This window comes from Mobula hypostoma, chromosome 1 (assembly GCF_963921235.1).
Source record: "Mobula hypostoma chromosome 1, sMobHyp1.1, whole genome shotgun sequence".
Lineage (NCBI taxonomy): Eukaryota > Metazoa > Chordata > Chondrichthyes > Myliobatiformes > Myliobatidae > Mobula > Mobula hypostoma.
In genome coordinates, this window is record NC_086097.1 from 69794349 (window position 1) to 69818008 (window position 23660).

At 37.2% G+C, this 23660-nt stretch overlaps 1 protein-coding gene across 3 annotated transcripts in view; it reads left to right on the plus strand.

Moving 5' to 3' along the window:
• The window catches only part of strn3 (striatin, calmodulin binding protein 3), a 198883-nt gene that overhangs the window by 91909 nt on the left and 83314 nt on the right, over window positions 1-23660 (plus strand). The window contains exons 8-9 of one of the 3 annotated variants that reach the window (XM_063050439.1): window positions 7888-7998; window positions 19907-20047. The exons of 1 other annotated variant lie outside the window; for it this stretch is intronic. In XM_063050439.1, the coding sequence (XP_062906509.1) occupies window positions 7888-7998; window positions 19907-20047 (252 nt within the window). The remainder of the gene's footprint in view (window positions 1-7887; window positions 7999-19906; window positions 20048-23660) is intronic. One more of the 3 variants, XM_063050448.1, reaches the window with a different exon arrangement.

The window sequence follows — 23660 nt, forward strand, 5'->3', positions numbered from 1 at the left end:
CCTGTCAACTTGCGCAGCCTCTTTCGGTAAGCTGTGTGCTTGTACTCCCAGGTCCCTCTGTTCCACAATACTCGTCAGTACCCTGCCGTTCACTGTATAAGTCTTACTCTGGTTTGTATGTCCAAAATGCATCATCTCTTAATTATCGGAGTTGAAATCCATTTGCAATTCCTCAGTCCATCTCTGTAACTGAACAAAATTGCTTTGGAATTCATTGTAATCTGCTTCATTATCAACAAGAACCCCTAATTTGGTATCATCAGCAAACTTGCTAATCATGCCATGTACATTCACATCCAAATCATTTACTTAAATAATGATTAACAGAGGTCCCAACACTGACCCCTGAGGCACCCCATGAGTCACAAGTCTTCAGATGGAGAATTGAACTTTAACCATCACTCTCTGCTTCCTCTCAACAAGCCAATTCTGAAGCTACTTTACTAGCTCCCCTTGAATCCAAGCAACCTAACCTTCCAAATCAGCTTGTCATGCAGGACATTGACGAAGGCGTCACTAAAGTCCAAGTAGACAATATCCTCTGCCCTACCTTTAACTTCAGTTGCAAGAGAAAGTTTGTGAACCCTTTGCAATTACCTGGTTTTCTGTATTAATTACTCATAAAATGTAGTTTGATCTTCATCTAAGCCACAATAACAGACAAACAATCTGCCTAAACTAATAAAGCACAAACAATTGTACTACTTCTCGTCAATACTGAATGTACCATTTAGGCAATCACAGTGCAAGTTCCAAAAGGTATGTGAACCTCTGGGATAATGCCTTCCACAAAAGCTATTTGGAGTCAGGTGTTCCAATTAATGAGATGAGATTAGAGGTGTGGGTTGTAGAGGTGCCCTGCTCGACAAAAAAGACAAAGTCAGGTTACTGACAGAGCCTCCTCTTCTCAAGAAAGATCTGTTTATGTGCACCGTGCCTCAATTAAGACCAGAAGAATTATAGAGATGCATAAAGCTGGAAAAGGCTGCAGAAGATTTTCTAAAGATCTGAGTGTTCATTAGTCCACATTAAGAGAAACTGTCTACAAATGGAGGAAATTCAGTCCTGTTGCTACTCTCCTTAGGAGTGGGCCTCCTGCAAGAGTACAATGTGCAATGCTGAAGGAGGTGAAAAAGAACCCAAGGGTAACAGCAAAAAACCTGCAGAAATCTCTAGAACTTTTAAAGTCTCTGTTCATGTATCCACTATAAGAACACAGAACAAGAATGGTGTTCAAGGGAGGAAACCAATACTCTCCAAAAAAAAAACACATTGCTGCATGTCTTAAGTTTGCAAAAGACCACCTGGATGTTCCACAATGCTTCTGGGACAGTGTTCTGTGGGCAGATGAGACAAAAGTTGAACTTTTTGGCAGAAATGCACGCTGCTTCTGTTTGGAGGGAAAAGGGCACAGCACGCCAACACGAAAACCTCATCCCAACTGTGAAGCATGGTGGAAGGAACATCATGGTTTGGGGCTGATATGCTGCCTCAGGGCCTGGACAATCGTTGAGGGAGCAATGGACTCAAAATTGTATCAAGACATTTTACAGGAGAATGTCAGGGTAGCAGTACCTCACTGAAGCTTAATAGAAGTTGGATGATGCAGCAAAACAATTAACTGAAACACAAGAGTAAATCAGTAATATTCAGACTCCAGACCTTAACCCAATTGGGATGCTGTGGCGTGATCTGAAGAGGACTGTTCTTGTAAGGTATCCCAGAAATATTGATGAATTGAAACAGTTTTGTGTGAAGAAATGGTCTAAAATTCCTCTTTGCCGTTGTGCAAGTGATTCACCATTACAGGAAATGTTTGGTGGAGGTTATTGCTGCTAGATGAGTTGTTAAATACAAGGGTTTGCTTACTTGAACTGTGAATGATTAAACAGTGTGTTCAATAAAGGCATGAAAAGTACACTTGTATGTGGATTAGTTTAGGCTAATTGTATTTCTGTATTATTGTGACTTAGATGAAGATTGGACCATATTTTATGAGTAATTAATGCAGAAAATCAGGTAATTGCAAAGAGTTCACAAACTTTTTCTTGCATCTTTTTAGTTATCTCTTTGAAAAATTCCAAAAGGCCCGTCAGACATGAACTCCCACAAAACCATGCTGATTATTCTGATCAGGCCTTGACTATCCAAGTAGCTCACAAAATGCTGGAGATTTGACTATCCAAGTGCTGATAGATTTTGTCTCTCAGAATTCCCTCCAGTGACTTCTTTCAACTGAAGTCAGACTCAAATGTCCTGTACATTCCTGGCCTGTCCTGTCTACCCTTCTTGAACAATGGAACAACAATTGCTAGCCTTCATTTCTTTTCCAATGGCTAATGACAAAGCAAATGTCTTTTTCAAAGGCTTCAATAATTTCTTCCTTGGCCTCCCATAAGGTCTGGAAGTGTGCATGGTAAACTTGAGGATTTGCCTAACTTAATGTGCTTCAAAACTGTAGAGTATCTCCTTCCTTGCGATATGTATATGATACAAGACTTCACTTATTACCTTAGTTTCTATGGTATCTATGATATTCTCCTTGGTATACACTGAAGGTAAGTAGACATTAAACATCTCAACCATCAATGTGTGCTGCTGACAGATATGGTCTGGTGATATTTTAAAGGATCTACCATAGTATCTGCCTCGTCACCCTTTTACTGATAATATAACTGAAGATCCTCCTCCCCCCACCTTTTTAACCTGGAACCTTTCCCACTTAGCTTGCTTCAACTATCACCTTCAAGTTAGTCCTCCTTTCCGGTACTAAATAACCGTCTCAGCCCAAGGCGTCAGCTGTGAGCACCTGCAGAATCTCTTGTGTTTAACTTTAACCCTCCCTGCCAAGTCCCAGCTAATGGCTTCTGGACTCTTGATATGACCCACTTACAAGCCTTCCACTTGCTATATATTCCTTTGCTTTTAAATAATCACCTGGTCAACCCAGTTAAATCCCACCTTAATGTCCTCAAAATTAGCCTTGTTCCAGTTCAGGTCTTTAACCTATGGAGTTGTTCTTCTTCCATAACTATTTGAAAACTCATCGAATTGTGGTCACTGGGCCCAAAGTGCTCTCCAACTGCTATTTCAGTTACTTGGTCCACCTCATTCCCTTAGAAGAGGTCCAGTATTGCACCTTCCCAAGTAGGTTCCTCTATATATTACTTAAAGGAAATTATTGGACCCACTGAACATATTCTGCCCCACCCAATCCATTTATATTCTGAGTGGCCTTGTCTATGTCATGAAAATTGAAATCTCCTACAGGCATTAGCCTATTATTCTCAGAACTATGTGCATTCCTTCAACTCATCTGCTCCTCAAGCTCCTTTTGACTATTGGCTGGTGGGGGTGGGGGACAGGTCTGTAATACAGCACTACAAAGCTAACCATCCCTTTCTTACTTTTAAGATCAACCCACATGGCATTGTTAGATGATTCCCCAAGAAGAAAGCAAATTATAGGCTAGTGGTTTGGAAGATTTTGGACTCGATTGTGAAGCATGAGGTCTCTGGGTACTTGGAGGCTCTTGATAAAATAAGTCAAAATCAGCTTGATTTACTTGAGGGAAGATCTTGTCTGACAAATATGTTGGAATTCTTTGAAGAAATAACAAACAGGATAGACAAAGGAGAATCAGTGGATATTGTGCACTTGGATTTTCAGAAGGCTTTTGACAAGGTGCTGCACATGAAGCTGTTTAACAAGATAAAAGGAACTAGCATGGATAGAGGATTGGCTGATTGGCAGGAGATAAAGAGTGAAAATAAAGGGAGCCTTTCTCATTGGTGACGAGTGGTATTCTGCAGGGGTCAGTGTTGAGACCACTTGCATCTTTTTATGTTAATGTCAGTGATTTGGATGACATAATTGATGGCTTTGTGGCCAGGTTTGCAGATGATATGAAGGTAAGTGGAGGGGTAGGTCGTGTTGAGGAAGCAGGGAAACTGCAGAGGGACTGAGCCAGATTAGGAGAATGGACAAAGAAGTGGCAGATGGAATATGTCAGGAAGTTACAGTCATGCACTTTGGTAGAAGGAACAAAAGTGTAGACTATTTTCTAAGCAGGTAGAAAATTCAAAAATTTGAGGTGCAAAGGGACTTGAGAGCCCTCGTGCAGGATTCCCTAAAGGTTAACTTGCATGTTGAGTTGGTGATAGGGTAAGGAGATACAGCATGAGCATTAATTTTGAGAGGACTAGTTTATAAAAGCAAGGATGTAATGCTGAGGTTTTATAAGGCACTAGTAAGGTCTCACTTGGAGTGGTGTGAGTAATTTTGGGTCCTTATCGAAGAAAGGATGTGCTGACATTGGAGAGGCTTCAGAGGAGGTTCACAAGAATGATTCCAGGAATGAAAGGGTTATTGTATGAGAAGTGTTTGATGGCTTCAGGTCTGTACTCCCTGGAATTTAGAAGAATTGGGGGGGGGAATCTCATTAAAACCTATCGAATGTTGAGAGGCCTAGATAGGGTAGATATGAAGAGGATGCTTCTTATGGTGGGGGAGTCTAGGACGAGAGGGCACACCTTTGGGATAGAGGGATGTCCATCTTGAATGGATATGAGGTAGAATTTCTTTAGCGAGAGAGTGGTGAATCCAGAATTCATTGCCATAAGCTTGAGGAGTCCATATCATTGGATGTACTTAAGGTAGAGATTGATAGGTTCTTGATTAGTCAGGGCATGAGAGGTTCGGGGTAGATGGCAGGCGAATGGGGTGAGAGGGAAAATGGTTTAACAGTCACACCTTTCTTACCTTCATCTTACTTATTTATGAAAATTACAAATTGTTGAGCCCTTACATCTCCGTGGCATACCACTCATTATATCTAGGCTGCAAGAGAAAGATACAAAATACATAAAATGCTGGAGGAGCTCAGCTGTTCCAGCAGCATTTATTGAAAGGAATAAAGAGGCAACATTTCAGGCCAAAACTGGCTCAGTCCAGGTGAAGAGTCTTGGCCTGAAACGTCAACTCATTATTTCTTTCCATAGATGCTGCCTGACCTGCAGAGTTCCTCCAGCATTTCGTGTGTGTTGCTCTGGATTTCCAGCATCTGCAGAATCTGTTGTGCCTAACTTTAATGCTGCCTGCCAAGTCCATCTCATGCCCTTTTATAAAGCCTCCTACTTGCCATTTGTTTTTATTTTTTTAAATAATCACCTAGTCAACCCAGTTTAATATCCTCAAAATTGCCCTTGCTCCAGTTCAGGTCTTTTAACAGGTAGAACTGTTCTTTTTCCATGACTATGTTAAAAACTAATTGTGGTCACTGCTGCCAAAGTGCTCCCCTACCGCTACTTCAGTAACCTGGTCTACCTCATTCCCTGAGAAGGGGTCCAGTATTGTTCCTTCTCTATATTTTACTTGTGAAAACTGTTGGACTCACTGAGCAAATTATGCCCTGCCTAGACCTTTTATATTCTGGGTGGCCTTATCTAAATCAGGAAAGTTGGATATCTTGCACTGGCAATATCCTACTACTCTCACAACTATGTGCAATCTTTCAACTCATCAGCTCCTCATGCTCCCGCTGTCTATTTGGGGGTGTGGGGGGCAGGTCTGGCAGTTCTATAATATAGCCTTAGGAAAGTGACCGCCCCTTTCTTAATTTTAAGATCTACTTAAATGGCATTTCTAGGTGATTTCCCCAAGAATATCTTCCCTAAGCACTGCTGTTATGTCCTCTCATCAGCTTATACCCTTGAATGACGTGTGAAGGCAAAGGTTTAATTGTTGATGCTGCAGTAGTACTGAGTAAGCTTAACACTGTCTATTTCAAAGCAGTTTGCTTGAGACATTTATTCACTATTCAGTACAATTGTCCTTTATATCATTGACATACTTTAGCTGCAGCATGTTTTACCTATAGAGTGCAGTTTGGGTATTCATCTTCAGCAGCTCTTTCTAAAACTGCCTTTAACACCAAGGAGAACAGATACAAGGAAGCTGAATCATGACCAAATCCTCTCCCAGGTCTCGCAAATTCCTGGCTTGGATCTGTAATGTCAGCTTTTCATCAACACTTGGTCAATGTCTGAAACTTTTGGGGATGCTTTGAACATGTGAATATTAACAGTTTAAAAGAAATTGCACAAGCCATTACCTTGAGGGTAATCCAGTGACTGTTACCTACCAATCCTGTGTCCTGAAGATTTTTTAAGGATTAGTTTGATTAATTGATCATCTGAAATGAGATGTTGTAAGTAGTGGTAAATGCAGTCTTAAGAAGGAAAATAAATAGCCAGCAGTTAGTGCTGTTTGTTTAAAGTATGTGTTAATACTGAGCCTTGACCTTGGAAGTTAATTCTGCATTTTTTCCTTTGTAACTGTATGTTGACCCACAATTCTATAGCACATCATCTTTCTTTGAAGAGCTCTCCCAGCTATCCTGTTGTTAAAATTCACCTCCTACACAAAATTTTTTGCAACAAAGTAATCATCATAAGTTTTTTGAGCAAAGTGTCAGCATTTGAAGTTTTCAATTGTTTAAATTTTACATAAATAATTGATTTGTATAAATAACATATAACATTCTAGGAAACCTCCAGATGCTTTTCCCATATGTATTCTATTTTATTTTCTTTAAGTTCTATCAATTGTCTAATTAATAGTAAATTAGTTTTTAGTTCTGAATTTCTCTCTTGATTAATCTACATCTGCAAATCTGTGAATTGCAGATGGTGATGAATTTGTGGTCTGTTTTAATAGTATTGATAGCCTTAAACCAAGATTTTTAGGTATCTTGCTTTTGGTTGTTTATTAGAAAGTTTCAATTTCTTTAGATGAAATAGATGTGTTCAGGGTGTTCCAGGGTCAAATAGAAATACTGAGTTCCAAGAGAAATGTATTTTAGCCTTTTGTCCAAAAAAACTTGAAATTTCTGTCAACCTTTCTTAATTTTTAGCATTTATTCTTGTACTAGATTATTCCTCTTTTATAGTTAAATGTATGACGTTTTTTGGAACTTGACTGAATTGTGAAATCTACCTAGAGGACTATTAAAGAGACAAGAATGTAAAAATTAGGGGTAATGGTTATACAGATAGTTAATTTAACACTGACATTCAATAGGATTGTTAACTGAGCGTCAATTCCCACTCCCCACCAAAATCATCCACTGATTTGGCAAATACTGTTTTCCTTTCATAAGACACAAAAAATACTTATATACAAAAATCCCAAGAACTCTGAATTATTTCTCTTCCATTATTTATTCTCCATTTTCTTTTCTTCTCTAGTTCTAACATATTCTTGTTATTTGGGTTCTGAACATCTGTAATAGGCCTCGATGGTTTATCGATGTCAAGAACAGGCTTTTTATCACAAAGCAATTTTTTTGCCATCAGTAGGCAACAGTAAAAAAATTTTTAAAAAGGAAAATATACAATTCACAGTCTATTCAAAATATCATAAATTAATTCATAATAGTGAAGCTAATCTGTGGATTATTATTTAGTAAACAGACAATCCCTAGTGTGATCAAGTGAAGGAGGGTTATTACTAATCTTGGCACATGCCTTTAAGTGAACTTCTTAACAAGGTGAAAGGAGAACTGATTTTGTATGCTGTCCAATTTATTGCTTGTCAGGGAAGGTGAGAGTAAAAATACTGACTGTAATGGTGCTTTGCTATATTGGATACAAGGGCATGGAATTGCAATAATCAAGTTCACATTGGCCATTAAGAATATCCTTTCCAAGAATAGGGCCTATAAACAAAGAGTAATTTGCTTTTAATTTTTTTTAAGCTAAAATTGTAAAAAAAAATTGTGTAATTATTCTTTGGTTATGTTTTAAACCGCTAATCCACTTGAACTAGCAGCAGTGATTGCTTGCATTCCAATTGGCTGATTTTTTTTCAATGATGTGCTGCATGTAGACAAAGATGACTTCTCACCAGCATCGGAGGTTTGGGCTGTAGACAAGGGACTAATAAGTAAACTGAAGGAACAGTACATGAAGGAGCGGAAAGGCAAGAAGGGGGTCAAGAGTAAGTGCAGATGATTCTTAACAATACAGTGCAACCTTTCTTGTTGACATAAATCTGTTTTAATCTCATTTCTTTTTCATTAATTTCTTTATATTTTTTCAGTATTTTCCTTTAAAATTTAAAACTGTAGATTAGGGGTGCAACGAACATTGGTAAGTGGGGCTTGAATTCTGGTGTGGAAGTCATATAGGCTGCATTTCTGAGAGTATAGTTATATCTGCACTTTAAACATTCAGAAAATAATGATTCTTAAAATTTATTTACTCTTGAAATTGTTCAGTTCATAAACTGATATTCTCCTTGTGTTAGGCAGAACCAATTGGCGAGATTGCTTTATTTTGAAGAATGTACATATTGATTTAATTCTAAGATGATGCATTTGTACCTTATAAACAAGCTGCTAAAAAAGCTGTCAGAAAGTTTTAAGAATTTTTGAATTTCATTGAAAGCTAAAACTTGAATAGGAGTTAAATTTAAAATGTAGAAAATTAAATTGCTGGTTCGATCATCTTTAAATGTAGTGATAACAAGTGAAGTGTAAACTGTTTTACCTTCAGGTAAAGCTCAAATACTGCATATGGTACACAAGAACTAACATTGCATGTTAAACATTTTGAACTGCATGTTTCATTCCAGCAAGAAGTGCGCACACACTGATATAGTCTTGTAATTTTATATCCTAATGGATGCCTGTTTATGACTAATTCTTTTATCAAAATAATTAAAATGTTGGCTTTCTTAGAATTTGGCTTTGATGTTAGAATAAAATCCTGTAAAAAAAAACAAGGAAGATGCAGAGAGTGAACAATATGATATTTAGTAATAGAGCCTCAAGCTTTTTAAATTTTATTGATTTTGGTCATTGAAAGTAAATTCTTCATTATTTGCTTCAGTATTAATTGGAACTAGGATTATTGCTTCCTTCATATATAACGTTTCAGGGGTGGGATGATGGGGATGGGTAGAGGTAGATAATATCAACTTTTAAGTAACTTGTTATAAACATAGAAAGACTTTAGGCCATGTAATTTCATAATTACAATATTACTCAGTAATGTTTTTTAACAAATAAAATATATAATTAAGATTGAAAAACAATTTACCTCTATGTCATTGGCATTGAGGACGTGAAGAAATTGTCTAAATTCTATATTATTATATTATATATAGAATATGCCCATGTTCTTAAATCCTATCTATATGTTTCATATGTAACTTCGGGAGAAAATTTTAACCTGAAGATTTGAAAACAAGAAGAGTTCATATTTCATATATTTTAAAATGTTGAATTAGTATTTTAACCTGCAAAGAGGATCATCAACACTGATTGTTTGGTTATGTTGGAGTAACTTTAGTTCTCAGTAAAGAAATCTTCTGAATAAGGCTGTGCTGCTATGAGTATCCAAGCACATATTTCAAATACACAAATGCTAGAAATCAGAAACTAGTGTTTACTTGGATCACTGTGGAGGTGAATGAACATGAGTTAATTCACAGGAATTGTGTATTAATTGTGGAGAAGCATAAAATTTTCTTTGACTCTAAACATGATTCTTTCTATCAGTTTTAAAATCTTATATGAGTAGAATCAAAGAAGGTGACCATTACTAATTAACTGCTTGCAACTGATTTAAAAAAAACATTAGAATGTAATTGTACAAAACACTTCAATAAACTTGTCTTTTTCAGTCTTGGTTTTCTCATTGTAGCTGCCATATGTACCCATGATATTTTAAATTTTTCTGCCATTAATACTCAGTATGATATGCAGAATGCTTAGCAGAAGAGACTTGTTTCTCATTATTGCATTTTTTTTTTCTGGCCACAATTCCAGGTTTTACTTTAGAGAGAAATTAAAATTACAGTTTAGCAGCAATATGAAATTAGTGTCATTCATTTAATGGGATGGTGCATTGGTACATGACCTCAATACTATATCTATGATGTATCATAAGTAGAAAGAAGCGTGAGAATTTCAATTTAAGCGATTGCCAATCCACCGGTTTATACTCAATCATCAACAAAGTGATGGTATGAGATCTTGACTGTGCTGTGAAGCGCAGCATATCTTTATTAATCTCATGAATATTCAATTGATTTTTACTAATACCACTTGCTTCTCACTCGTGGTCCAAATATGGGTAAAAAATCTAAGTTCTAGAGATGAAAGAAAAATGACTGTCCTTGACATTAAGTCAGTATTTCACGGAGAGCAGCATTAGGAGTCCTCTTAGCACTGATGTCGATGGAAATAGAAGAGAAAGCTCCTCCTTGGTGGGAATTGTATCTCACACTAATGATGGTGGTTGTGGCTGTTAATGATCATCTTCACAGCCCCAGGACATTGCTGCAGGAGCTAATAGTCACAACAATTTAAAATGATTTGTTAATAACTTTCCATCATACCATCATATGTGAGAATGTTCAGTGAGGATCATGCAATATTTAATTCTGTTTGCAGATCCTCCAAGAATGAAGCACTGTATAATTCCAAGTATTCTTAGCCAAAATATAGATCATAATATGTGCCAAGTAACATTTGTCATATAAAAATGCCAAGCATAGACTTTCTCCAACAGGTCAAGAGTTGCTGAGTCTTCTATCGATTTTCTGATAGTCAACATTGACCAAAATCTAAACTAACCACTGAAATGTTGTGGCTACAGGAATAACTTAGATACCAGATCTCCTGCAGCAGGTGACTTGCTTCATTCAGCAATTCTTTTCACAATCGAGAAAGCATATAACAAGTGCGATAGGATATTACAGGTTTCCCCCGCCGAAGGTGGAGCATTCCTATGAAACGGTTTGTAAGCTAAAATGTCGTAAAGCGAAGAAGCAATTACCATTTATTTATATGGGAAAATTTTGTGAGCAATTGCAGACCCAAAAATAACCTACCAAATCATGCCAAATAACACATAAAACCTAAAATAACAGTAACATATAGTAAAAGCAGGAATGAGATGATAAATACGCAGCCTATATAAAAGTAGAAATACTTTTCCACAATCATTACTGCACTGTTCTCCGTAGCGAAAATCTCATGCAAGCACCGTCGGCAGAAAATCTCACGCAAGTACTGTTGGCAAAAACACGGCACAAGTGCTCTCCAGTAACCTTTAAGCTATGAAGCTGCCAAATCGTACCAAATAACACGTAAAAATACACAGCCTATATAAAGTAGAAATAATGTATGTGCAGTGTGGTATCACTTACTGGAATTGGGAAAGCGTGGAGCACACTGATGATGGTGTGTTAGGCTGAGTCATCGCAGGCTGGGGTGGTGCAGTGGCCCCCACCCTCCAGGCTGCCGACTGATACATTGCCGCGAAGCATGCAGCGGTGCAGTGGTAGCCGGGAGGCACACAGCACATCTTTAAGAAAAAAGCCGAAATAAGCAATCTAATTAATTGGATGTCGCCCAGCACGTATTTGTAGGCCCAGATCAGTGCCGATTTCCGATTGCGTCGTCTCTGATCTAGGCTGACAGTTACGTGTTGGGCGGCACCTAATTAATTAGCATGTTTATTTTGGCTTTTTTCTTAAAGATGTGCTGTGTGCCTCCCGGCTACCGCTGCATTCTCCGTGAATCAGTATCTGTCCAGGGCCCAGGGGTTGGGGTGGTGGGACACTGGGGTGTCATCTCATCGTCTGTTTTCATCAGAGCAGGCAGCTCATCTTCTCCTATGACTGCCCGCCTCAATGTCGAAGGTCGAGGTTCGTTGTCTGCTGTGGCTGATGTGGAAGGCTTGCTTGACTGCTTAGCCTTGCGCATTTTTCTATCATACAGTTCTTTGTAAGGACTCAAACCATCTTGCAAATATCCCCGAAACCTAAGTACCCTTTCAAAATTAAAGTTGTACTTTATCATTGCAGCGAAAATCTCACGCAGCTGCTTCACGTTCAGTTCGCTACTGCATTCGGTTTTGATTGTTATCCTTTCTTCTTCCAATTGCATCAGCTCTTGACACGAAGGGTTCCGGCCCGAAACGTCGACTCATTGTTTCCACAGATGCTGCCCGACCTGCTGAGTTCCTCCAGTGTGTTGTGAGTGGAGCTCTTCATCGATCAGTTCTTGGTCATGGGATGCCAAAACCTCTTCAACATCATGTTCTTCAGCTTCCACAAGCCAAACTCACTTTGTCCTTGCTTCGTTCACCACGATCAAAACGCTTAATTATGTCTAGTTTTACGCTCAGTGTAACACCCTTACGAGCTGTTTTAGGCTTTTCTGATACCATAAAACTCATCTTGCAAACGACTGCTCACAGGCACGTGTTAAAGCAATGCTGGCTAAAATGCAGTTCCGAATCCGGGGGAGAGCGGCTGCGCGGAGCACGCGCTGCCTTTTATCGTGCGCTGCTTTTTTTTTTCGTAACAGTGAAAACACCTTCTGAAAGCGAAAACAGGGAACTAATGTAGGTCTTTTGTAACAGTGAGGTTTCGTAAAGCGAACGTTGGAAAAGCGGGGGACACCTGTATCAATTTGCCAGAGTAAGTGCAGCTCCAAGAACATCTAAAACAAAGCATCGTCTGTTGGCACTCAAACCATCATTTGGAACATTCATAGTCTGCACTACAGTACCCACTCTATGGCTACAATGGATACTGACTTCAAAATGCAATGCAGTTATTCGGGAAGGCTCCTCTTTCACCATATCCTTCATTCGCAGTCTTCATCAGCAAGAAGAAAAATGGCACCTGACGCTTGGGATACCATCATCTATGGGTTCCTTCAAGTTTTGCACTTTCTTAACTTGGGTAAACATTACCATTCCTTCATCATTCAGTCTATATTCTTGAAATCCCTACCCAATCACAGCAGAGGATGGATAGTATATAGCTTTCTCAGTTGTATCTTCATCCTGGAAATGAATGGGGAAAAATAAGTGTTTATTTCATTGTTGTCAGATTTTACACATACTGGAAATTGAGGTTGCAGAGGACATCCATTTGTAGTTAAACTTAGCTAATCTGGCTAATATAAAGAAATTAGCTCGGGAAGGTATTATGCAGTAATTCATATTGATGTGGTGTTGCAAAGCAGTTGGGAACTCATTTAACATTATACATTCTCTTTGGGAAGGATGGGGAAATGTCATATTGAAATGAGTACTATAATATTTAAGGAGGAAATTCCTTAATGGTGAGTGAATAAGCAAGGAGGTATGTTGGATGTGGACACTTAATGGGTGGAATTAGGAAAAGACTTGAGGAAAATAGTGAGAGTTGTATATTGACTTCTGGTACACCTGTTAAGAGTCTTAAACTGTACAAGTGTAGAATGAAACAAAGAATACAATATGTAGTTTTATTGGGTTCTTCTAACTCACGTAATGGATAAGCAGATTAGTTCTAGTTGGAAATGTGAATTTTTACCGTGTTCAATTTTTGTTTGCAGTAGTTCGTCCAGGAAACAACGGAGGGAAGGCATAGTACATTTAGCACTGAGTGAGGAGAAATAATTTTAGTTAACAGCATAATATTGCTGTTATGGTTCTAATAATAAAAAAATTATGTTGAGAGAAAAGAGAAATGAATGAGTACATTAGTTACGGTTTGGCAGTGGCATGGGAACTGGAGTGATTGGACAGAGAAAGGGCAATTGCTATATACATAGATGTAGCATGTAGTTTAGAAAGGATTAAGAATTTAATTCTGGTATAACGGGCAAATTTGAAATGAGAGATGATTACAGGAATGTGGGTATTATATTTAAATGCACTCTGAATACTGAATAAGGTAGATGCTCGTAGCACATATAGAGATTGGCGGGCTTGGCATGAGCATCAATGAATCGTGGCTAAAAGATCATAGTTGGGAGCTTAACATTCCAAGGATACACATTGTATCAAAAGGACAGACAGTTAGGCAGAGGGGGTGTTTGGCTTTGTTGGTACAAAATGAAATCAAATCCTTAGGAAGAGGTGACATGGTACCAGAAGATATGGAGTCCTTGTGGGTAGAGTTAAGAAACTGCAAGGGTAAAAATACCTTGATGGGAATTGTTTTCAGGCCTCCATACAAACCAGGATGTAGGGTACAAATTACAATGGGAGATAGAAAAGGCTATTATGATAGTCATGGGGATTTCAATATGCAGAAAGATTAGGAAAATTAGATTGGTGCTGGATCCCAAGAGAAGGAATTTGATGTCATTTTAGAACACCTTCTGGTTGTGCTGACTAGGAAAAAGGCAATTCTGGATTGGATGTTGTGTAATTAACCAGGTTTGATTAGGGAGGTTAAGGTAATGGAACCCTTAGGTACAGTGATCATAATATGACATAATTCACCCTGCAGTTTAAAAGGGAGTAGTCAAATTCGGATGTATCATTATTACAGATGAGTAAAGGGAACTGTAGAGACATGAGAGGAGCTGGCCAAAATTGATTGGAAGGGTCACTAACAGGGATGATGACAGAACAGGAATGTTCTGGGAGTTTCTGGGAGCAATCTGGAAGGTACTAGATAGGTAGATCCCAAAAAAGGGATCTAAAGGGAGGATGAAGCAACTGGCTGACGGAGATCAAAGACAGGATAAAAGCACAATAGGGCATACAATATAGCAAAAATTATTGGAGAACTGGAGATTGGGAAGCTTTTAAAAACCAACAAAAGACAACTAAAAAAGCCATAAGGAGAGAAAACATTAAGTAGGAAGGTAAGCTAGCTAATAATATAAAAGAGGGTACCAAAGATTTTTCCAGATATGTAGTAAAAGAGAGGCGCGCGTGGATACTTGACCACTGGAAAATTATGCTGGAGAGGTAGTAATGGGGGGCAAAGAAATGTTGGATGAACTGAATAAGTGTTTTGTGTCAGTCTTCGCTATGGAAGACACCTCCAGGATGTCAGAAATTCAAGAATATTGGGGAGCAGAAGTAAATAGTAGTTGCTGTTACTACGGAGAATATGCTTGGGAATCTAAAAGGTCTGAAGGGAGATGGGTCATTTAACCAGATGGGCTGCACTCAGGGTTCTGAAGGAGGTAGCTGAAGAGATTGTAGAGGCATTAGCAGCGATCTTTCAAGATTCATTAGATTCGGAATGGTTCTGGAAGACTGGAAAATCATAAATGTTACTCCACTTTTTAAGAAGGGAGAGAGGCAGAAGAAGGAAAATTCTAGGCCAGTTAGCTCAAGTTCAGTAGTTCTGAAGATGTTGGAGTCCATTATTAAGGATATGGTTTCAGGATACTTGCAGGCACATGATAAAATAGGTTGAAGTATAGTTTCAGCATGATTTCCTTAAGGGGAATTATTGTCTAATATTTCAGACAGAATTGGCCTGCTGGTGGCGTAATGACATCAGCGCCGGACTTTGGAGCAAAGGCTCCTGAGTTTGAATCCAGCCGGCTCCCTTGCACACTTTCCATCCGTGCTGGGTTGAGCATCGAGCTAGCAACTCGGCCTCGTAAAAATAAGAAACCCTGCTAAAAAAAAACAATGCCATCATGATGGCGTCCCGATGACTTCACTCGGAGTTAAGGGCTTTCTTCTTCTTCTATTTAAGGCAGAATAGACAAAGGAGAGTCAGTGGATTGTTTGGATTTTCAGAAGGCCTTTGACAAGGTGTCGAACATGAGCTTGCAAAACAGGATGGTATTACAGCAAAAATATTAACGATTAGAAGATTAAGCAACTGACTGGAGGCCAAAGAATGGGAAGAAAGAAAGCCGTTTCTGTTTGGCAGTCAGTGACTAGTGGTGTGCCACAGAGCTCGGTGCTGTGACTGCTTTTTGTGTTATATGTCTATGCTTTGGATGATAGAATTGTTGGCTTTGTGGCCAAGCTCATGGACGATGCAAAGATGGGAGGAAGAGCAGTTAGTTTTGAGGTAGCAGGGAGTCTGCAGAGGACTTGGACAGATCTGGAGAATGGGCAAAAAAGTAGCAGACAGAATATATGTTCATATATGTTGAAGGAGTAAGGTGTAGAGTGATTTCTAAATGCAGAGAAAATTCAGAAATCAGTTGCAAAAGGACTTGGGAGTCCTCGTGCAGGAATCACTAAAAGTTAACTTGGAGATTGAGTCGATTGTAAGGAAGACAAATATAATGCTAGCATTCATTTTGAGAGGACTAAAATATAAAAGCAAGGATGTAATGCTGAGGCTTTATAAGGCATTGGTCAGACCTCACTTGGGAGTATTGTGAGCAGTTTTGAGCCCCTTATGTTAGAAATTTGCTGGCATTGGAAAGGGTCCAGATGCAGGAACGAAAGATTTAATGTATGAAGAAATTTTGATGCCTTTGGACCTAAACTTCCTGGAGTTTAGAAAATGAGGAGTGGTGCGGGGCCTCATTACAACCTATTAAATATTGAAAGGCCTAGATAGATTAGATGTGGAGGGGATGTTTCCTATAGTGAAGGAGCCTAGGATCAGAGAGCATAACCTCAGAATAGAGGGATGTCCTTTTGGAACAGAAATGAGGAGGAATTGCTTTAAACTAGCCATGTTGGAATGGCAGAGCAAACTCGATGGACCGAATGGTGTGATTCTGCTCCTGTGTGTTATGATCTTATTTGTAAATGAATTGCAGAGGCAAAAAAATATATCCATTGTATTTCAAATTGATCTTTGGCTAGAATATTGATTTATTGTTGGACTTTAATATGAACCATTACAGTATACATCAGGGTGTTGCATTTATTTTACCTGAGTTGCAGGCTGTGGTTAAATGGCTCTCAAACCAGTGGACCAGATTATGAAGTATTTATTAAAGAACAATTTTTTTTTGTTTTTGGGCCTGATATCTAGTCTGAATGTTGTTCAGATATTCAAATATTGGTGTAACATTAAAAAAATATAAAAAAAATATTAAAAAAATATTGGTGTAACATTCTCAAATTAAGGTTCATCATACTGCCTTTGAAACATAAATACAAAAATCCCTTTGTTGGTCATCAATTACATCTCTTTTGTAATAGAATGAGATTTGTATTGGATCGAATTTATGAGGTATAAGTGATTTGATATGGTAGATATTAAAATTTATTGAAGCATTTCTCCTCGTACAATTAGTAATACTGTTTCAAATCAAGAGAGTTCCAAGGTCATATTGATCACTAGGGGACCTTTTAGTGTAATAAGTAATATTCTGGTCATGCACAGTTATTAATAATACATGTTTAAAACTCCGGTTATTCATTTTTATTCCTTTACAAGTAAGGAAAGGAGACAAGTGCATTCCTGTGAGTTCTCTGCAGCTGACTATGAAGAGAACGTACCTTGCACTGTGTTCCTAGATGGCATTTGAAGACACTGGCCCTGGGAGATGTTAATGGTTAATGGAAGATGGTATATGATAGTGAAAGTATCAGTGCTTACTCTTACATTAACAATATATGCCACTGCTAATCCAGCAGAAATAGACACTGAATTTCAAATGAAAACTACTACTACAGTTAAATAGATATGTAATTTTTATACTACAAATCTGAAATTGCTTAATGAGAAGTAATTTATTTTTAAGACAGCATCATGTTTCAATGAAATGGTCGCGGTATTTAGATATTGGACCACATGTGATAGTTTGGAAATTATATGCAATGAATAAAATTAATGATTCAACATGCATAGGCTTGAATGACTTCCTTTTCTAAATTGTGATATGTCTTATCAGTAATTTTGCTGAGTTGAGTACATAGTCTGATGATTACTGTGTAAGAAAAAGGTTGTGTGACAATTTTAGGATATCATCAATTTGGCAGGTTTCAAAGCTATATATTGGAATTGCATCTCATCTGCTTAAGCCACCATTCTTGTGTTTTGGAATTTTCTCTGACCAAGTTTGATTTATTTCTACTTTGAAGATGCTAACTTTTGTTGAAGTAAGCATTATTCATCTGTGAGTTGTAATAGTTTCAACAGACTAGACTGTTCAGGATGGAACACATGTGTCCTACTTACTCCTGACATGCACATATTTACTTCGGATGGGTGTTGAAGGATTACCATTGGGACTTGGAACTTAACTTAACTTTCCACTTTCCTCCTCACCTAATAGCTCAGTATCAGTAGGAATCTTTCAACCACTGATCTGCTGACTACAGTAAAACCACTGATTAAATGTGGAAATATCCCGATACTTTTAGCTTTAATATGTGTCGGGTGCTATTGGGAGAGCTAAAGCAGCAATTAGTTTTATATTCATTTGCAGTTGTTTTGCAAAAAAAAAACATTGTTTTGGAAGTAGTTTTGCTTGGCTTTCTGTTTCTTAGTGGCAGAGAAAAGCATTGAAACTTCTTATCTCTGTGATTGATGCTGTTCTTTGGGTGATGGAAACATGAGTAGCATTCCTGTATGCTTCGCTCTTGGTAGATACTGCTTTTTGTGGTACAAAGAACTGAGGATTTTTCATTTGTTAGATTACATTGGAAGTAAGCACTTAATGTTCATTTTAAAAAAAGATCTCTAAGCATACTGGAATTATAGCCTGGGAATATTCTTTTTTATTAGAGAGAAGATGGAAATTTGCAGAAGGCTTGCAAATGTGTTCTAGTTATAATTTGATTTAAGATTTTACATGCTTTTGAGAAGCTATGCCTGTGAAGAATGTATGGGACTTAGTATATATGCGTTCCATCTCTTAATAGTTGATAAGATTCCAAAGGATGACTCAAATGCTATCAATTAATTGATACAGCAATTAAACTATCTTTTTTTCACCTTGTCTAGAATGTCTCTTCCCTTAAACCCTGTTCATGGATGTTTGTTTCATGATCTTTCTGGCAATGTCTTGTTCTTTTACGACTGCCAATTTGTTTCATGCTAGAATGAGCCTAGAAGCACCAATACTGAATATGGAAGAGCAGTTGCTTGCTATGCATTTGCACACAATTATTTACTATGTTTTCTTTGGACTTTCTGCTGATCGTTTCTAAATAAGAAAATCTTTAGCCCTTAAGTCCATTCCTCTGTTTTTGGTGATTGAACTCCTTCAGTCTTTGGATCTTACTCCTCAGTTTCATATCCCTTAACTGACAGTGCTTTCTTGGAGTGTGAGGACTCCATTGGATATGTCAGATGGCCCCAGGAGCGATTTGAATCAAGAGACCTTCCACGTCTTTTATCCACAAAGTTATTTGGTGCATAAGTTCCTCTGGCCTTTGAAGATTCCTGTGCTGGAAGTTAATTCCATAAATGGATTTGAAGACATTACACTCAGCCTCTGGATCATGAGGTAGTATAATACAAACCTAAAGACTAGAAGACATGCCATGGAAGATTGGAATTACTCTGGTGAGTAATTGTTATCTGAGAAATATAATTTACTACTAGTGGTATTGCTCTTTCACTAAAAAGAAAGGTTTCTAGAGTTTGCTTTAGTGAAGGATCTAGGTAGGATAGGAGGAGGAAATGAAGACAAAGGGAAAGAGTAATAGTTGCTTCGTATTTTGCTCTCATTATATGTACGCTAGGGAAGTGTGATCGTGATGGTGGAGGCTGATCATTTGTTGAGTATTGTGATCCCAGAGTTGAAGTTTGAGTTGGTTGCACCCCTAGAGTAAAGTCTAAGACATTTTTAAAAACTTAATTTGTTTTCCATTCATATTTTAAGTGATTTGTTCCTTGTTTTGTTTTTGCTTTCCAAGCATAATCAATGAGCTTATTTAAATTATTCAACAGTAACATGGGTTTTTCAGTTTTTTTAAAATTGTACATGCTGTATTTCTATAATGTGATGTAAAGATTATTGGGTAAAATTGTTTAATGATGTCTGAGAATGGATTCATATATGAGCCATTATCTAGACTGGACTGCTTTCGCAAGTTAGAATGAATGAATCTGTGTTTAATTTGACCACCTGAACAAAGAGAGATGTAGTCATCGTACCTATTTTACACAAACGGGAATGTAAATATGTGACTGAACAGTTTGTGATGGCTTTCATTTACAGGGGTAAACAGGTCAAAACTTCAGGATATGATTGCAGATCTTAGAGATGATGAGCTGCCTCACATGCCATCTGGAACCATGATTCAGTCTAGACCAATCCCTTCCAGACTGGCTGATCATGACAGCTCAAGAGCAGAAGAAGGTATAACTAAAATTGTTACTGTATCTCCCTGTTCAGCTGTCAGTATTTTCTGTTGGTATCTTCTTTTCATCCCAACATAATTGTGTTGGCAAGCATATCCATCAGTTCTAATGTAATACAGATAAACAACACATTTTCATTGAGAATCTGAAAAATAGGTATGTTACCCGCATCAGTTTCCTGATCTTGTAAACCTGTTTATTGCACTGACAGACATGGCTGCTTCTAACTACATTACAAAATAGAATCATAAATTTAATTCATGCTCCCCAAAGATTTTCTCAAATTTCAACCTGTTCTAATGTGGAGTGGAATCAATGTTTTCACTTCATAATACAATAAGTCAGTGATGAAATCCTGTAAGAAATTGCTATTATAGAAGTGAATTTTTGTCTGGATTGTTGTTAAATACAGTAGATGAATACTTTTCAAGTCTTAATTTTTTATTGTGATTTTACATTTTGAGTTTGGTAGTATGGATTTTACACCTTAATCCAGTATTTCAGATAATACTTGTTGGAATGTACTCAAGTGAGTGTGGGAGCTACAATACCACTATTAAGCATCTGTTTCTTGACGTGTTGATTGAAAGATAAATATATCCTTTTACGCCATTTAGGGAACATTCCTGTAATGAAGGGGTTTGTTTATCGTAATTTACCACTTAACAATGGCTTTAACTGCCATAATAAAGAGTAAAGAATACATTTATATGCTATCTTTCTAACGTTCTATAGTTCTATGTCAACAGTTACATTCAAGTTTTTTTGATCGCGTTAATGGAATAGAATCTTTGGTAGTTGCAGTGTATTTAAAATTAAAAATACAAGACCCTTCCCCCTTCCATCTGGCAAAAATGGTTATTAGATGAATGACTTTTAAGGTTCAGATTTTATACTTGATCTGTTTTTTGCATACTTAGTGGGAGGAGACTGACCATTTTTTGACTTCTTTCCTTCATGTTTACAGCAACTGTTCCTCCCACAATTAATTTTTGCACAATAAAGGGTTCTTTGCAAGCTTGACTCATTTGTTAATTGCGAGAAACCTGGTCTGGAAGATTTCCCTGTGCAAATCATGGAATCTTATTTCCACATGAGAGCAAACTACCAGATTTTCATTCAAAAATTGTATTTGACCTTGTATTCACCAGTCAGCCCTTTGTAAATCCATTTGCCTTCCCAAGTATTGTTAGTAGCTAGCTCCTTGAAGAAATAAAGTCATAAACACCAGCTAGGACACGACCCACCCAGCCAACAGACTTTTCGTCCCTCTTCCCTCCGGGAGAAGGTTCAGGAGCTTGAAGACTCGTATGGCCAGATTTGGGAACAGCTCCTTTCCAACTGTGATAAGACTGCTGAACGGATCTTGACCTAGATCTGGGCCGTACCCTCCAAATATCCGGACCTGCCTCTCGGATTTTTTGCACTACCTTACTTCCCATTTTTCTATTTTCTATTTATGATTTATAATTTAAATTTTTAATATTTACTAATTTTAACTATTTTTAATATCTTTAATATTTAATATTGTAATCCAGGGAGTGTGAAGCTCAGAATCAAATATCGCTGTGATGATTGTACGTTCTAGTACCAATTGTTTGGCGACAATAAAGTATGAAGTATATTGGCAACACCTCTATATTAAGTAGTATAGCTACAGAGCAGTTCTAGAAGTTAGGAATCAATAAAACTCCTTGAGGCATTAATATTGAATTCATCCAGAAACTAAAGCTTGATACCATGGCCTATCACTCTCTTCTTTGATCATCACCATGAAATTGAAGTGTAGGGATTAATTTTGTTTCAGATATGAATGTAAAAAGACATGTCAGGAGCTGCATGCACCAACACTTGCTGTAAATGGAGCTATGAATTCCTGGATCAGGTTGAACTTATTTAGCTTGCCATCTCCTGTTGTGAATGTTGGTGGCTATTTATACAATACTAGCAAGAGCAGAAATTTTGAAAACATGACATATGATAGTGGAAAAGATAAAACTGATGAAATTGAAACCATTTTCAGACAGCAGTGGTTTGTGCATGACCCACCTGTCTCCTCTGAATATCCATCATAAAAAAAGGTTGTGGTCCAAGAAAGAGGCTTGCCATCACTTTTGTAAGGACAATGATAGAAAATGCTTAAATCACTTAAGTAAATTGAAAATAGTCATTTACATCCTGCAGTGAGACTTGAGTCATTAAGTTTTCAAATATAAGAGTTGTGCAGCCATGACTTAAACTTTATATTTTATTCACATGTTCTTTTTTACCTTGGAAATTTTAATAGTACTTTGTTACAAATGTCCCTATACCATTTAATTAAATAGCCATACAGCTTCCAGTAAATTTTAACAGAATGTAAAAAGGAAGTTATTAATCTATGGGCAAAAATTCCAGGACTGGCTTTTAAATATGCTTATGTATTTTAGTCATTGTTTGTGATCTGATCTGACGAACCACCTACTTTTTCGGATTATTGTTCTTGTAGTAAAGAAATGATATTAATTTTCAAGGTAGCGATTTAATTAGATTTCCACCATATGCGTTGCTTTTTCTATTTCTGGAAGAGCTCTCTTTATATATCAGTTACACTTAGGCAGTACTATTATGCAGATTATGCAGTACTTTCATAAGTCCATTAATAAGTATGTTCATTACTACATTAATAACTATTCATTTGTACTGCATAATCTCAACATGTGTGATGGAGACACAATCAAAAATTTTGTGTCTCAATCATGCAAATTATTCATTATAATATCCTTGAGAACATAGTATATGTCTTATGGGACTTAATTCGGAAGCTTTTGTATATTTTAATAATGTTCTTGTTGGAATTTGTTTTAAGCAATATATTCTTCTGGTCAATAGCTTACTGGAAGCTGAACTAAGTATAACTGATTTCATTGTGGATACAATTTTAATTGAGTACTTACATTTTTACTGATTGTGAAATTTGATTGAACTATCATATTACATACTGAATAATGGGGAAAAAAACAACATACACAAAATACATGAAATAAGTGGCATTTCTATAATATAATATTTCATAACTTTCAATAGTTCTTGCTTTGACACTTCGACACTATTGCTATATAGACAGTTCAGAAGCCAATATTTCTCTAATAAAATTGTGACTTTCTTGTTAATTCTAAGTTTGTAAGACCTATCTTAAGGTTGAGGTTCACAGCCACTGGGATTTTTAAATTAATACTCCAGATTGTAAGACCATTTAAGGTGTACCAAGCAGGCTCAATTGTGCATATTTCTCTGTCAGTGCTTTACTCAAGCTGAAATTCAGGTACTTATTTATAATTTTTAACATGTCTTGCATTTTGCCTATAAAGGTTAATTCTTTTTTTTGGAATATGGTCCTGTGTAGATTTCTGGAAAATTAATCAACACTAGCTAGTTTTAATTTTGAGTTTTACAATCCCTCTTCTAATTTTTCCATGTAAACTTTTCTTTTCCAATTTTCTCTTTTCATGTCCAGATCTCTTTTTGTTGGCGTTGGTAAAATATCAAGAATCTGACCCAAGTGGTCATTGTTTTGTGCATTTTCAGATATCATAAATTTTAGATGCCATTTTGAAAACACCCTTTTCTCT